Source organism: Macrotis lagotis, chromosome 4 (assembly GCF_037893015.1).
Source record: "Macrotis lagotis isolate mMagLag1 chromosome 4, bilby.v1.9.chrom.fasta, whole genome shotgun sequence".
Classification (NCBI taxonomy): Eukaryota; Metazoa; Chordata; class Mammalia; order Peramelemorphia; family Peramelidae; genus Macrotis; species Macrotis lagotis.
Window position 1 is genome coordinate 89,393,946 of NC_133661.1, and position 17,238 is coordinate 89,411,183.

General features: G+C 39.0%; 1 protein-coding gene and 1 long non-coding RNA gene across 6 annotated transcripts in view; one reads left to right on the top strand and one right to left on the bottom strand.

Annotated features, from left to right (window-relative positions):
* Window positions 1–5,793, bottom strand: part of BTBD16 (BTB domain containing 16) — a 111,073-nt gene extending 105,280 nt beyond the window's left edge. For 3 of the 5 annotated variants that reach the window (XM_074233474.1, XM_074233476.1, XM_074233478.1), the window contains exons 1-2: window positions 5,542–5,793; window positions 3,011–3,075 (exon numbers count right to left, since the gene is read on the bottom strand). In XM_074233474.1, coding sequence (XP_074089575.1) covers window positions 3,011–3,022 — 12 coding nt within the window. In that variant the 5' untranslated portion in view covers window positions 3,023–3,075; window positions 5,542–5,793. The remainder of the gene's footprint in view (window positions 1–3,010; window positions 3,076–5,541) is intronic. The other 2 variants (XM_074233477.1, XM_074233473.1) reach the window with 1 other exon arrangement.
* Window positions 5,794–5,803: 10 nt separating this feature from the next.
* On the top strand, window positions 5,804–10,499 carry LOC141521196 (uncharacterized). The gene is made up of 3 exons (XR_012477863.1): window positions 5,804–5,994; window positions 6,285–6,473; window positions 10,322–10,499. It is a non-coding gene; the product is annotated as an uncharacterized LOC141521196 (long non-coding RNA).
* The last annotated feature ends 6,739 nt before the right edge of the window (window positions 10,500–17,238 follow it).

Sequence of the window (17,238 nt, forward strand, 5' to 3'; positions counted from 1 at the left end):
CACACTGGGGAGCATCGGGCACAACGTGGGGGAACAGCGGGGGACCTCTGCCAGAGCGAGCACGATGAGCCCAGCCCTCAAGGCACACAGAGAGCAGAGTGGTCTTTCAGCAGCCCAGATCCAGGAAACAGAAGCAGGCCGAGCTGGTAAGCAGGAGCCCCCAGGGCATGAGCCCATTGAGCTGAGGGAGGGGAGTGAAGAGATACTGCAGGGCTCTGTCCTCTGCCCCTGGAACAGGACTCTGGAGCTCTGACCACATTCAGATCCTGATCGCAGTCTAGGCCCCCCCCCATAGAACAGCAGGGCCCCCCCCCCCCACCTCAGCTCCGTGGAAGAGGGAGGTGCTTATGGTCATTCACAGACCAGGAGGGAGGACAGAGCCTCACATACTGAGACCCTTGTGGGAGTGTCCCAAAAGCTCAGGAAGCACCCCAAAACCAGGCCCAGGCTGGGAAAATGAGCAAGCAAAGAAATAAGAGGAACACCATTGAGAAATATTTTGCAAATGAGCCCAAGAAGAATCAAAACACTCAGTGTGAAGATGAGAAAGCACAAGCTCCTGCATCTAAAGACTCCAAGAAAAACGGAAATTGGGCTCAGGCTATGACAGAGCTCAAAAAAGACTTTGAAAATCAAATGAGGGAGTTTGAAGAAAACTGGGAAAAGAAAGGAAAGAGATGCAGGAAAAACATGAAAATGAAGTCAGCAGCTTAGTCAAGGAAATCCAAAAAAAAAAATGCTGAAGAAAATAGCATGCTAAAAACCAGCTTGGGTCAAATGGATAAAACAACGCAAAAAGTTATGGAGGAGAAGAATGCTTTAAAAAGCAAAATTAGCCAGATGGAAAAAGAGATAAGAAAACTCTCTGAGGAGAACAAATCCTTCAGACAAAGAAGAGAATTCAGGGAGATTGATGAATTTACCAGAAATCAGGAATCAATACTTCAAAACCAAAAAAATGAAAAATTAGGAGAAAATGTGAATATCTCATTGAAAAAACAACTGATATGGAAAACAGACTTAGGAAAGATAATTTAAAAATTATCGGAATACCTGAAAGTCATGATCAGGAAAAGAGCCTTGACATCATTTTCAAAGAATTACTACAGGAAAATTGCCCTGATATTCTAGAAGCAGAGGGCAAAATAGAAATGGAGAGAATCCACCAATCCCCCTGAGAAAGAGATCCCAAAAAAACAACCCCTAGGAATATTATAGCCAAGTTCCAGAACTCCCAAGTCAAAGAGAAAATATTACAAGCAGCCAGAAGGACACAGTTCAAATATCATGGAGCTGCAGTCAGGATCACACAGGACTTAGCAGCAATTACATTGGAAGCTCGTAGGGCTTGGAATATAATATACCAGAAGGCAAAAGAGCTTAGAATGCAGCCAAGAATGAACTACCCAGCAAGGCTGAATGTCCTCTTCCAGGGAAAAAGATGGACTTTCAATGAACCAGGGGAATTTCAAATGTTCCTGTTGGAATGGCCAGAGCTGAACAGAAGGTTTGATCTTCAGATACAGGACTCAGGTGAAGCATGGAGATTGGAGGAGAGGGGGGAAATATGAGGGACTTGATGATTATGGACTGCATGTATTCCTGCATAGAAAAATGACGCTGATAATACTCATATGAACCTTCTCAGTTAATAGAGCAGGTAGAGGGAGCTTTTATAGTTGAAGCACAGGAGAAAGCTGAATTCGAAGATAAAATATGGTATAAAAATAGAGTCAATAGAAAAAAAGGGAAATATAATGGGAGAAAGAAAAAGGAGAGGGGGAATAGGCCAAGATATTTCATATAGTAATATTTTTCCTTATTACAATGAGCTATTGCAATGATATGGAAGGGGGGAAGGCAAGGGGGAATGAGGGAATCTTTGCTCTCATCAGAGGTGGCTAGGAGAGGAAACAGCATATATACTCAATGGGGTATAGGCATCTGCAGTAAGAAGGAGGGGGGGAGCAGGGGGGAAGGGGTGGGGATGTGACTAAAGGAGGAGAAGATGGACCACAGGGGGAGACTGGTCAGATATAACACATTTTCTTTTTTACTTCTTGTAAGGGGCTGGGATTGGAAGGCCTGCCCAGGACTATAGGGCCAGGTGGAATCTGGGCCTAAGGGATGGTATGGGGGCTCAGGGCTTCTTGGCCCCAGGACCAGGGATCTCTCTGCTGGGCCATTCAGCTACCCTACAGCAGAGTCAGAGTGAAAGGAGAGAGAAAATATAGTACATGGTAGTGGAGAAATAAGAAAGGAGGGAGTTGTGATCAGCAGTGGCAACAGCGGAAAAATATGGAAGTAACTTTTGCAATGGACTTACCATAAAGAATGTGATCCAGCCATGACAGAGTTGTTGGTGTTGGAACAAAGACTGAAGCACATTTATTATTATTATTATTATTTGTGGGGGTGCAGGGCAAATGGGGCTGGGTGGCCTGCCTGAGGCCACATAGCAGGGTGATCTTTGGGTGTCTGAGGCTGGATTTGGACCTGGGTACTCCTGGCTCAAGGGCCAGTGCTCTGTCCACCACCCGGCTGCCCCTACTATTATTACTATTTTATTTTATTTTGGGTCTTTTTTTCTTCTTTTTGGTTTTTGCAGGGCAGTGGGGATCGGGTGGCTTGCATGTCACACAGCTGGGTGATTGTTGGGTCTATGGGGCTGGATGTGGGCTCCGGTGCTTGTGGCTCCAGGGCTGGTGCTCCGTCCATTGTGCCACCTGGCCATACCTACAATTATTACTATTTTTTTAATTTTAATTTTTTTCTCTCCCCTTTATCGCTCAAGCAAGTCTGTATTCATGGGGTGAGGGGGTATTTCGTTTACTCTTAAACAAGAATATTTTATTAATGTAAAAAAATTTGTACAAAATGCAAATAAAAAAATAAAAGAAAAAAGAAAAAAAAAGAAAAAAGAGATCTGGGTCCAATTGTTCCTTCCACAAATCCCAGGTTTTCTGGATCACAATTTCCTGGGTTTTCCTAAGATATTAGTCTTACATACCTGGTTCAACATTTTTCTCCTCTGATGTGATTTTCTTAAAGTGTTGAAAGAGTTTGTTAAAGCACCTGAAAGATGGAAGAAAGGCAAAGTTGATGCAAAATTCCCAAGGTTTTCTTTGCATAGATTCTATTTCCTGTGAATTCTCTCCCAAAGCAAGTTGAACATCTAGGTGTACATCTACGATCCCAATCTAAGTTCTACTATCCCAATCAAAGTCTGGAATCCTAGGAAGTACTAAAGGAGGAAACTACCATAAAAAAGAATGTACTGATAATAGCATATTCATATAGTGACTGATTCAAGTAGACTAAAGAGAATAATTAAAATTAAATGCATGTTTCTAGCAGAGGTGCTCTTCTCTTTACCAACTTCCTTTACCAAATTGACAGCTTTAATTCCATTCAGGAGTCACTAGACCTGGTGCTAAAAGTGACACAAACTCTAGGCTTGGTGGTCCTCTCTCATACTCTCTCTCTTCAAGTAGAAGACTTGATAGAAATTGATAGAAAACTGTAGAATTTCTAAAACAGTTCTCTTGCAAGTAGAGCTTAGGAGTCTAGACCTAGAGTTTTGCTCTGATGTACCTGGTAGCTTCACTCTTCTGGTCTACAATAAGCCATGGGACATAGTTATTCATTGAATTACACCGATCCCCCCTTCTTGAACTTTTCCCTCACTCCTCAGCTAAATCTGTGGGACTTCTCTTCTTTGCTCTGTAAAAAGCACTCAACCCTTCTTTTGGGGCATCTCCCCACAGTCACTTAACCCCAATTGCCTCAAAAAAAGATCTAAGTCAATAAAGCAATAAAGCTTGCAGGAATCAGTTTCTATTTGAGTTTGACACTACTGTTAAGTGTATAAGTATATCTGTCTGTATGTCTGTGTGTGTGTGTGTGTGTGTGTGTGTGTGTGTGTGTGTGTGTGTGTGTAAGCATACGAGACTGTTTACGTATATAAGAGTGTGTTGTCATCTTTATTTCTTACCATAAGATTTGGGAAAATCAATCATCAATTCTAGGAGATTTATCATCCAGTCCAAACAAGAGGACAGGGCTGGCATTCTAAGTAAGATGTAGGAGAAAGGGATGCTAGGAAGTATTAAATGGGGAAATTTGAACTGCCACAATGTATATTTCAGTGTATGTGAAAATAACTGTTTTTGAGTAAGTCAATCAACTTCTTTGGGTCTCAGTAATTTAATCTGTAAAATGGGGGGGGGGGTTGCTCTAGAGCAGAGATTTTTAATCCAGGGTCCATGAACACATGTGATTTAGAAAAATGTTTTGATCACTGTATTTCAATAATATCATTGGCTTATTTTCTAATTCTATTTGTTACTATTTTACAAATTTAAAAACATGAGTAGATTCTTAGGCTTCCCGCAACACTGACCACCAAAAAGGTTGACACTAAAAAAGTAAGAATATAACACATGGATCTGTATCCTGGGAAATATAAATTACAATGTTTGCAGAAGTTTATTGAATTGGGCTTTTTTCCTAGGTCTCCTCTTTGCCCAAAGGACCTCCCTTTCTCCTACATCTTACTTAGAATGCCAGCCCTGTCCTCTGGTTTGGACTGGATGATAAATCTCCTAGAATTGATTTTCCCAAATCTTATGGTAAGAAATAAAGATGACAACACACTCTTATAGACTTAAACAGTCTCGTATGCTTACACACACACACACACACACACACACACACACACACACAGATATACTTATACACTTAACAGTAGTGTTAAACTCAAATAGGAACCGATTCCTGCAAACTTTATTGACTTAGATCTTTTTTTTTGAGGCAATTGGGGTTAAGTGACTTGCTTAGGGTCACACAGTGTCTGAGGTCAGATTTGAACTTGGGTTCTCCTTACTCCAGGGTCAGTGCTCTATACTCTGTGCCCCCAAATGCACTTTCTTCTTGACTTAGAAAACCAGAAAATAACAACATTTATGGTGTATTGCAGTTTCATTTATTTTATGAAACATTTTCCCATTACATTTTTATCTGGTTCTCTCCCATGGAGAGTTCTGCAACCGGTGGATTGCAAGTCTAAAATTTGTTTTAAGGTTTATAAAAATATTTTAATCACAAAAACACAAGGATGTCAGTGGGGTAAATTTTACAGATGAGAAAGCTGAAGAATAGAGAGGTTGTGATTTGTCTGTTTTGAGTGCTCTAGTGATTTGTGGACATAGGAGAAAGGAAAGGGGAAGAGAAAGTCAAGAGACACAGTAGCTAGTGTCAGAGCTGGCATTTGAGCTTATTTCCATATGACTCCAAATTCAGAATGCTTTCCTTTCTTCTGACTCCTTATATAAGAAAAAGGACAATGGTTCACTGTTTTTACTTGGCCTTCTCTTTTTTTTCATTAACCTACACTTTAAAATATAATTTTAATAAGCCAGTCCATGTCTGGTTTGAGGATTAGTGATGGAGAATAATGTTTGGCGGTCCAGAGCATTTTTCTGCCATTCTTATGGTTCTGACTTTCTCCAAAATGGAATAACAATACCAAGTGCAACTTACCACTGGCAAACTCTAGAATCCTAGGGGCTGAGGTCAGTGAATTAGAGTGAAAGTGGCAGCTGGCATAGTGCTGGTACTTAAGGATATGCTTTCAGAGGAGTTGGATCTTAGACAAAGGATGGCGCACTTTCCTAGTCTGTTATTTTGCAGTGGCTCATGACAGCTGGAGGCCTCTTCGTTGTTTGTTCACTTGAGTTTCTTGGAGTAGTGTCCCCCGTTCCCTGGGAGGCAGTTGTGGTCTCCCTGGAGACAGTGGAGAAGGTTCCAAGCAGTTCCTGTCCTGGGTTCAGGTACTCTGGTTTCTAAGCTCACTAACATAGCAGCGCCCTGAGAAGGAAAGTCATGGAGTCCTGGGAGAAGTGACCTAAAATGATATCTTGGCTGGAGACAAGAAGATGCTTTCTAAAAAAGACTGCTAATAAGGGTGTTCCCCCTCTGACTCTGAACATCCAGGTGAGGCCAAACTACATCTACTATCCCAATCTACAATCTGGGATGCTAGGAAGTATTAAATGGGGAAATTTGAACTGCCACAAAAAGAACATACTGATAAGAATGTATTCATAAGGTACTTCCCAATTTACTCAGCCCTTTTCAATGCAATCTAATTTAATCTCATTTAGGAAGCATTTTTAAAAATCACCTGCTACTTGAAAGTAGGGACTATTTCATTGTTTTTGTTATATGCCTAACATCCATTAATAGTGCCACGTGACCTTAACCTTGATGTCCTCACCATCCAGGACCATCTCCAATCAACCTGATTCATATTTGGCCATTGAACCCAGATGTCTCTGGAGGAGAAACTGAGGCTGGTGACTTATCACGGCATTGCCCTCATTCAAATCCAATTTATGTGCCTGTCATGGCATCACCTCCCTGATGTTGTGGTCTTCAAAAACAAAGGATAAACATCATCCACTTGGTACAAAGTAGGTGCCTGATTGATTGATTGCAAAGTACTCTGGGTCTTGGGGTAGTGGATACCAAGTATTATTGTTATTTCTTTTTTACAAAAGAGGTAACTGAAATTTAGAGAGGTTAAGATTGGTGGTACAAGGGATAGAGGGCTGGACCTAGAATCAGTAAAACCTGAATTAAAATTAATTTTAGATGCTTACTTGCTGTGTGACCCTGGGCACTAACCTCTACCTGCTTCAGTTTCTTCAAGTGTAAAGTGAAGATAATCATGGCACCAACCTTCCAGGTTGTGTTGAGGATCAAATGACATGATATCTGTAAAGCAACTTAGGCACATAGTGAACATTGAATAAATGCTTCCCCCCCCCCCCCTTAAGTGACTTGTCCATGGTTGCAGAGATAATAAAATGTATAGTCTCATAGATTTGGATCTTTGCCCATAATCTGGTCTAACCCATCTTTTTCCTTCCTCACACTCCTCATACTCTCTCATTTTAATGAGCTGCTGAGGTCAGACAGGTTAAGAGATTTGAGTAATAGTGTACAGATATTAAAAGGTAGGGTAAGGATTAAAATCCAGGTTTTCTGGATTTTCCATGAAATCAAATTGCATTTCAATCAAAAGAGTGGGAATTCAAGGAAAAGCTAACCTAGGAGATTAAAAGGAAAAAAGAACTTTGATCTCATATGATTACAAACATAATTCAAAGAAGCAAAGGAAGGGATTTAGATATAAAAAGAAAAATATCCTGTAGATATCTCAAATTCAACACATTCCAAATTGAATTCATTATCTTTTCTCCTTTCCTCCTTTTCCTCCTTTCTTGACTTCCCTGTTCCTATCAAGGGGACCACCCTTTCCCAGTTACCCAGGTTCACAAATTCGGGGTCATCTTCAATGCCCTCACCCTCTATATCCAATCTGTGCCCAAGTCCCAGCTACTTTCCCCAACTCTCCTAGATTGTTCCTTCTCTCCTCTGATACTGAACTATGCAATAATAGCCTTCAGTTTTATCTCCTTGCTTTGTCACTCCCTAATCCACTCCAGCTCCTAACTCAGCTATAACAAGTAGGTCAGCTACCTATTTAATAAATTCCAATGACTCACCAATTACTTCCAGAATCAAATAGAAAATACTCTGACTTTCTAAAGTCCTTCATAACCTGGGTGCTTCCTAGTCCATTCGTTTTGTTGTGGTTCAGTTGTTTGCATTAAAGTCCCTCTTTGTGCCTCCTTCTTGGCAAAATGGTTGAAATTGTTTGCCATTTCCTTCTTCAGTTCGTTTTAAAAATGAGGAAACTGAGGCCAAAATGATGTGACTCAGCCAGGGTCACATAACTAATAAATATCTGAGGCTGGATTCAAACTAGGAAGATAAGTCTGCACCACCCAGTTGCTCAGTCTATTGCTTAATTTTAAAAAATTAAATTAAGTTTAAATCTTAAAATTCTAAATAAAATCTAAATTTTTAATTTAATTTATAAAATTTAAATTTAAATCTTTAAAAATTAAAGTAGTAATCTTGGGGTGTCTAGGTGGCGCAGTGGATAGAGCACCAGCCCAGGAGTCAGGAGTACCTGAGTTCAAATCCAGCCTCAGACACTTAATAATTACCTAGCTGTGTGGCCACTTAACCCCATTGCCTTGCAAAAAAACACACTAAAAAATGGTAATCTTATTTTAATTAAAAATTTTCACAAGTTAAAACTTAATTTTTAAAATTTAACTTAAATTTTTAAAAAAGTTATAGTTCTTTCTTCCCAGTCTTCTTATAGTTTATTCCCCTTCACATTCTCTGTAGTTCTCCTGACCTTCTAGTTCTTCCTCATACAAAATAACTCTGCATGTTCACTATCTGTCCTCCATTTCTGGAATGTTCTCCTTCCTCACCTCCACCACCTGTTATCTCTGGTTTTCTTCAGTTCTCAGAATCTCATCTTTTTCAAGGTCTTTCCTGATTTCCTTTTTTTTTTTTTTTTTTAGGTTTTTTGCAAGGCAAATGGGGTTAAGTGGCTTGCCCAAGGCCACACAGCTAGGTAATTATTAAGTGTCTGAGGGCAGATTCGAACCCAGGTACTCCTGACTCCAGGGCTGGTGCTCTATCCACTGTGCCACCTAGCCGCCTGCCCCTGCCCCCGATTCTTTTTAATACTAGTACTTTCCATCTATGATTATCTCTAAATTCTGTAGGTTTACATGTTGTCCTTCCTATTAGTCCATAAAGACAGGAACTGGTTTTGTCTTTGTAAACCTATGTATTTACCTCAGAACTAAGTATAAAGAAGATACTCAATTATCTACTGGTATCTTAGTATATAGGACCAGATTAACCAATTAGACTTATACATTTTCTCACTGTTATTTTAAACCTTGTGTGTTTTCCTGTTGTATTTTTTCTTATTAATAATAATAATAATAATTATTATTATTATTATAATTAATGGTTTTTATTCACTCTTCTGGAGATCAAGAACTGGTCTTAGAGGCAAAAACTTGGTTGGAAAGCAGGGTCAAAAGATTATTGAGATATAACTCAGTTTCTCCAACCACTTGGCCAGGGAAACTAAAGACCAGTGTGATGGAGAAGAAGAATAAAGTATAAGACAGATAACCTGAAGATCTGATACATCTTGAACACAATAGCAACCTCTGCTGGTCACTTGTTGACTTAAGGAGATGAGAACAGAAATAATTCATGAAAATGTAGTGTTTTAAAGATGAAATGAATCCTAGAGAAGAGGCAAAAGAAACCCAGGAGGGTTGGGGAGCCCTTAAATACAATGTCTTTTTTAAGGACCAGACCCTCTAATAATTTAATTTGCCCCTAGTTGAAGATCTGGTAGTGGCCAGAATTGTGAGGCAAAATCAGATCTCATGTCCCTTGGTTGAGCTTTCTGAATTTCTCCTAGCACTTGACATAGGGCTCAGCATATAGTAGGTCCTCAGTGAGTATCTGTTGAATATGTTTGTTGAATGCATGAGACCACTTTATCTCCATAGCTGCAGGGGTGACTGGTAAAGTTCTTAAGTTAAATGGCAGTTGAAAATCAGCTCAAAACCATTGCTGGCGAGATTTGTCCATGAGCAGTAGGCCTACTGGGTGTGGGGAACTGTCAAATGAGAGTGGAACATCACTGTGGAGTGGTAAGGGGGAACAAGATGTGATTGCGGGTGTAACAGAGCCATGGCACTGGACCACATTATGAGAGTACATCTGTACAATAGGACAAAGGTGCTCAATCTTTACCTTTTCGGGAGATGGGGCAAAAGGGTTGCCTTTTTCGTATTTTAAAATATTTTCTATTATGAACTTAATAAACATCAACAAACACGAACACGTGATATTCAAAGAAAACCAAAAAGAATTGAATGTGAGATTCTGTTACATAGAGTTTGGTTTTTCTCCACTATAAACAGTATTTTTTTTTAAATTCAAATGTGACATGGTATTTCCAACACTGCCTACTTATTCTTTTCTATTAATTTTCAAATAAATAGGAGTGAAAGAAAAGAAGGGGAAAAGCATATTTTAAGGGCCTATAATTTGTCAGTCACTAAAGCTAAATGCTTTACAAATATTATCTCATTTGCTCCTTATAACCACCCTCGGAGGTAGGTTCTATTATTCTCATTTTGCAGTTGAGGAAAATGAGTCAAATAGAGATTAAATGACTTGTCCAGGGTCACAATACAAGTAAGTATCTGAGGCTAGATTTGAATGTAGGGCTTCTTGACTCTAGACCCAGCAGCCTATCCGTTGAACCATCTGGCTAACATCATTGATGTCATTTTTCCTTTTTTTAGGATCATTAGCACTATCTCACTTCCCACTCTGCTCCATTCTCCTTTCTCTACAGCATGTATGCATGAAGAAATGTGTCCCCAGGACTGATGTGTAGGCATCAGAAGACTTGGCTACAAGCATTGTTTTGCAATGAAAAGAATATGTGATATTGGGCAAGTCTTTCTCTTCTCTGGGACTCATGTCGTCTTGTACAAAATGAGGGGATTAAACAAGATGATTTCTGAGATCTCTTATAAATTTCAAATCTTGTGACTCTTATTACTATTATTATTTTCTTCTTATTTCTTAACCCCAAGCTCTACTTTCTCTTGTATTTCAATCATTCATCTCAGCCATCTCAACCTCTATTTGAACAGTGTAATTCTAACCCATCACTCACCGTTCATCTTTCCTTGGAAATTTACTGATAATCCCACCTAGTAAGCTAATGGTCATAGAATCAAGTTCACATATATTTAGAGTTTGGAGATAGCTTAGAAGACATTTAATCCAATGCCTTATTTTTTAAAAAATTAATAATAATTTATGTTTTCAAATACATAAAAGGATTGTTTTCTATAATCATTTTTGTAAGGTTTAGAGTTATACATTTTTCTCCCTCCTTTCTTTCCCCCTTCACTCTGACAGAGAGCAATCTAATATAGGCTCAATACCTTCATTTTTACAGATGAAGAAACTGAGGCCTAGAGAAGTTAAATGACTTGTCCAAGGTCACAGAGTTACTAATTGCTGCTGCTGCTACTGCTTACTACTACCACTATCACCACTACCACCATCACTAGTAGTGAGAAAATCAAATTGATTTCATTTTATAATTCTATTCTGTACCTACTACTAACAATGTGCATAACTGCTTTAAGCAACATATCTTTGTCTCTGAGTGAAGTTCAGACAACTATAAACTCAGTCTTCATGTAGATCACTGTTCTATCTTTATGTCTAGGGGACTTGTTATCTCTGTGCCACAAGTTGTCTTTGCAAGGTTGCATGTGGACACAATCAATCAGCTTTCCCTAGTAACAAGGAAAATAATCTCATCTTTCCACCAATAGAAACCAGATGACTTAATCCTATGTCCTGCTTCGACACTGTTCAAATTTTATCCACACTAGCTACCACGAAGTGCTTGTAATACTAATCATTTGAACAGTAATTACTCTGAACTGCTTGTAATATTAGTTATTTGTACTTTAGCTACTACTAACCACTTATATTAGCCATTTGATTACTAGTTACCATGAGCCGCTTATAATACTAGTCATATGTACGCTAGTTATTATGAACTGTTTGTAATACTAGTTATTTGTACACTAGTTACTACTAACCACTTATATTAGCCATTTGTTTACTAGTTACCATGAGCTGCTTATAATACTAGTCATATGTATACTAGTAACTGCTTGTAATATTTGTTATCTGTGTGCTATTTACTATGAACTGCTTAGAGGCAATCGAGTGGCACACTGGACAGAATTCCAAGCCTGAAGACTCATCTTTCTGAGTTTAAATCTAGTCTCAGACACTAGTTGTGTAACTCTGGGCAAGTCACTTAGCCCTGTTTGCCTCAGTTTCTTCATCTAGACATGAACTGAAGAAGGATATAGCAAATCACTCCAGTTTCCTTACCAAGAAAACACAACTGAAAAAAAAAATGATTGAACAACAAATTAAGTGCTAGAAGCAGAGGATCAGTTTCAGAAAATGGGTGGAAAATAGGGAGCAACATGCATCTGTTCTTCCAGGCTCTATGGAGTAGGAAGGGAACTGGGAACCAAAAGAGTAAGAAAATGTTCTGACATGCATCTGGACCCTTTGGGTGATGATCCCTTTACCTAAACCCTGGTCTCTTTACTTGCATAGCTCAGACAGCCTCTGGGAGTCCTCAACCCAAACCTGCACTCCCACTGGTCTCCTAGAGTACATCTGAAGCTTTGGCGAGTAGGAGTGACCTGCCCAAAACACATTGCCAGGAAGGAGCAGATCTGAGGACCAAAACTAGGTCCCCTCTCTCCAAATCCAGTACTCTTCTTATTCCATCAGCTGCCTCCAAGTAAAAAGAGGTGAAAATCTGAAGTTATCACAAAAAGTTACTAATGACCTTTTCCAGGCCCTTATATCAATCTCACTCATCAATGGAGGAATAAGGGTATAAAAGAAAAGTATGGGGGGGGGTGGCTAGGTGGCGCAGTGGATAGAGCACTGGCCCTGGAGTCAGGAGTACCTGAGTTCAAATCCGGCCTCAGACACTTAATAATTACCTAGCTGTGTGGCCCTGGGCAAGCCACTTAACCCCATTTGCCTTGCAAAAAAAAAAAAAAAGAAAAGTATGGGGTTATGTATGTAATATTTACATAAGCATGATGTAATATAGGGTGTCCCAAAAGTTTAAGCTATTAAAACTTTTTAAAAGTATACTGGGGCAGTTAGGTGGCATATGGAGCCACTAGGTGGTGTTGGGGTGGCTAGGTGGCGTAGTAGATAAAGCACCGGCCCTGGAGTCAGGAGTACCTGGGTTCAAATCCGGTCTCAGACACTTAATAATTACCTAGCTGTGTGGCCTTGGGCAAGTCACTTAACCCCATTTGCCTTGCAAAAAAAGTATACTAAGACTTTTGGGACATCTTATATTAAGTGAGCTGAGAATGAATGAATGAATGAATGAATGAATGAATGAATGATTTGGAGGGAAATAAAATATTTTATTAATTGTCTTGCTATTTCTCCTAGCCACTCAATTCAGATCAACACAGATTGTACCTACTATATACAGATAACACTGTGATAGGTGTGAAGAGAATTACCAGAGTTATGTAAGACAAGGCCCTTGCACTCATAGAGCTTCCAGGATAGCAAGATACAAATGCAGATAATGTCAATGAAATTTAGAGGTGTGCAAAGGGGTAGAATCAAGAAAAGTTTAATTTTTTAAAAAAAATGGTATTTAAGTTGAGCTTTTAGAAGATAGGTGGGAATTCAATAAGGGAAACAAAGAGAGAACATTGGACTTGCAATCATAACCCTCTATTGTTTAACAGCCTTCAACCCATCCAACTGACTCCCCAGGCCATCACCAATCTTCCTGACATCACAGCCTACATCATTCTCCCATTCCAGATTTCTACTTCTTGCATTGGATGCAAAGATCAAGTCAATGGTATCATCCCTTCTTGGAAGGAATCCTTCCATGTGATTCTATTCACTATTCCAAGGACTCCCCAAATCAAAACTACCTTTCCTAGATATGCTGTCTTCCCCCTATTAAAATCTATACTCATCCCTTTCCTTACAGAGAAGTCTTGGATTAAAAATGAAGAATAATTCAACCATTTTTGGAAATGGCTAATTTGATTGACCATGCAGATTTGTTATGAGTGTTCGTTTTCTTTATTTTTTGGGGGGGGGAGATGAAGAAAAAGAAATGCCTTAATAATTGAAAAAATAAAATTTAATTTTAAAAAGATAATGAACTCTCTGAGGGCAAGACTGTCAAATATAACAGTTATATCAGAAGGAGGTACAAATTTTGGGCCTAGTGGAGGGGAAATAATGAACTCAGTTTTGGACAAGTTAATAAACTATACCTTATTCAAATTCTTTTTTTTTTTTAGTTTTTTTTTGCAAGGCAATGGAGTTAAGTGGCTTGCCCAAAGCCACACAGCTAGGTCATTATTAAATGTCTGAGGCCAGATTTGAACTCAGGTACTCCTGATGGTGCTCTATCCACTGTACTACCTAGCTGCCCCCCTATTCAAATTCTTAAAGTCATTATCCCTAAGTTTTGAGAAGAAAATCTGAAAGGGCATAAAGGGAGGAAAATTGAGTAAGCAAAAAGAGTTTTTACTGAAATGATCATAAAAATATACCTTATTAAGACCTAGACACCACCAAGGGATGGGAGGCAGTCTATTTTTTCAACATGTCAAGGACCCCTTTGGGTAGGACAGCAAGTGGGATGGCAACAAGATGTTTGCAGAAGCAAAAAAAGCAAATCCAGTTATTATGAGACTTAGGGGTGAAGCTAAATCAAAGGGGTCAGGATAAAAATAGAGACATGGACAAAGTTGGGCACCTGAACAGACAGATGGACATCTCCAAGCCAGGCAGAGCATTCTTGGTTAGTATCAAGTCTGATCCAGGATGGAGGGCAAAGGAAGGAAGGAAGCCCAAGTATGCATACAAAAAACAAGGCTGAGTTCATGGTTCAGGTTGGTCATAGGGATCACTGGGACAAGGATAGGGATGTGACCTTTGATTTCATATGTGTAGGAAACTCCTAGGAGACACACTCCATTCCGTGCAGCACCCTCTTCACAACTGAGTCTTAAAATGATGCTTAAAACAAAACTGTCAGATGTACTGCCCTCTCATGAGTGGGCCTGAACCAGATGACAATGACATTGGAAAATATTTAGCAAAATAAAATACAGTAAAATAGTATTATATTTTAAAATTAAGTCAATATGTGTCCAGCAGGGAATCCTTAGTTACATATTAGTGGTCCCCATTTCTATTTGAATTTGACACCATGGATTGAGAACACTTTCCCAGGATCTCCCACACCTAGTCAGTGTTTGTCAGAGATGGGATTGAAATACAGATTTTACTGGCTCCACTCACTGGGCAAAACTGCCTAAAAATCAATAGCTTTAAAGATAGAATGGATCCTAGAGGTCATTTAGTCCATTCTTTTAGAAACTAGTCCAAGATCATACACAGCATCAGAAGAGGGATTTGAAGCAAGAGCCTGTGCCTCCAGAGATGCTCACTTTACCAAGGATATATGTACATATATAACAGGGGAAATGTAAAGTCTGAGGTGAGCTGCTCAGGAGCCTGACTGAATGATTAAGGGAAGGGCTGTCCATGATGAGACGATCTGTTTTCTCATTCTCGTGGCAGGGGGGAGGTAAGGGGTATATGTATATGTGTGTGTGTGTGTGTGTGTGTGTGTGTGTGTGTGTGTGTGTGTGTATGTGTGTGTGTGTGTGAGGATCCTGTCCGCAGGCAATGGAAACAGAGGGTCAAGCCTTCTGGGAACCCCCAATAGTTTCAAGAAAAATCAAGAAAAAAAATGACAAAAGAGAATAAAGCACAACCCTTCTTGGACAAATGACTTTTCTAGAGTCCTTTAAGGTTTACAAAACACTTTCCCCACAACAACCCTGTGGGGTAGGTAATAGAGCAAGTTTTAAAGTTGGCAAAACAAGCCCAGAGCTTCAAGGGCTACCTGGAGTCACATAGCAAAGATGTCTCCAGATTGCAAGTCCAATACCCTTGGATGGTACCCGACTGCCTTGGGACACCAAACCCCCTTTGTGTACACTTTGATGTATCCAACAGATCAACTTCACTCTGCCAAAGGAGATGAGAGATTCAGGGTGTCTGATGATTCCCTCTGCATGCATCATTGGAAGACGCTCTTCTACCTGAGTAGTCAATTCGACTGACCTTCCATCTTGAAGATTAAAATGAGATAACCAGAAAAACAAATGGACAATGTTCTGCTGCTTCCATTGGTGAAAGATGGCAGCCCTGAAAACTCCAGGCTGAACTGGGGTCTATTGCTTCTGATTTGTTTTTTACTTCTTTCAGTTTAATTCTATTCAATCCAATCCAATTTTATCTAATCCAACAAACATTTTTAAAGCACCTACAGCATGTCCAAGGCACTATGGGTGCTGAGATACAAAGAAAAACTAAGACCATTCCTGCCCACTAGGAGCTTACACTCTAGCTAGTTGAGTAAAACAAGGTAATTGAAGAGATGCTGGGGGTTGGGGTACAGGGATGGGTCCATCCTCAACTAGCCTATTTCCTATTACTCCTACCCCTGCATAAGTAAAAGTTTAACCACAAGCTTCTAACTTGGTGACTCATAATTTCTAGTGAGGAATAATTAAAGGAGTATAATGACAAATATATATATATATATATATATATGGTGACATTGATCTCAAGGGCAGTTAATCTGTTTCACATGGGAAGTTGGTGGTCATTTCAGTGTTAATGAACAGAAAATGTCTTAGCATTGTTTAAATTAACTTAATTAAATTATTAAAATAAACATTAAAAACAGAAAATGTTTTAGTATTGTTAAAATTAAATTCATTAATAAAATCAACATTAAAATGAAGAGAAAAGGTGTTAGGATCATCAATAATAATGAATAGACATGATGAGCTATGATCTGATCACTTGAGTTACCCACATTATCGAGATCACAGATTAATTTAATAGTAATAATTAGTTTAATAGTAATAACTGGCACTTATATAGTGCTTTAAAGTTTACAAAGCATTTTATAATATAGCTAGGGGTGATAATGGTGAACAGAATGCTAGACCTGGAGTCAGGACCTGAGATCAAATCTGAGCCCAGATATTTACTAATTGTATGACCCTGGGCAAGTCATTTAACTGTTTTGCCTCAGTTTCCTCATCTATAAAATGGGAAGAATAATAGCATCTAGTTCCCAAGATTATTATGTGAATTCAATGAAATAATATTTTTAAAGCATTTAGCAGAATGACTGGCACATAGTAGGCACTGAATAAATGTCAGTTATTATTACAGTGTTAAGGAAATTGTTTAGAGGAAGGGCAGAAGTTTTTTTTCTTATCAAGATTTAAGCCATTTTGATCAATTCATTTAATTATTAAAGAAGGAATTTAGCATTTCTCAATAACTTCATATTACTGACAAGGCACATGAGAACTTCCTCTATCTCCCAAGGGATGTCTCTTGGGCTACAGACAGAGAAAAATGGATACTAGTTCAAGGAAAAGAACTCTTGCCCTCATATCCTAAGGCTGGGATCTTCCGATCAAGAAGTTTGAAAGAACTTTTCAAATCTAACTTTAGAAAAAAGAAGGATTTACCTCTTTTTTTTTACTATATTTTTTCAAAGTATCAAAAGGGAATGGGGGGTTGGGGGCAAATGTCTTCATAGAAGATAAAATATAGCCACAC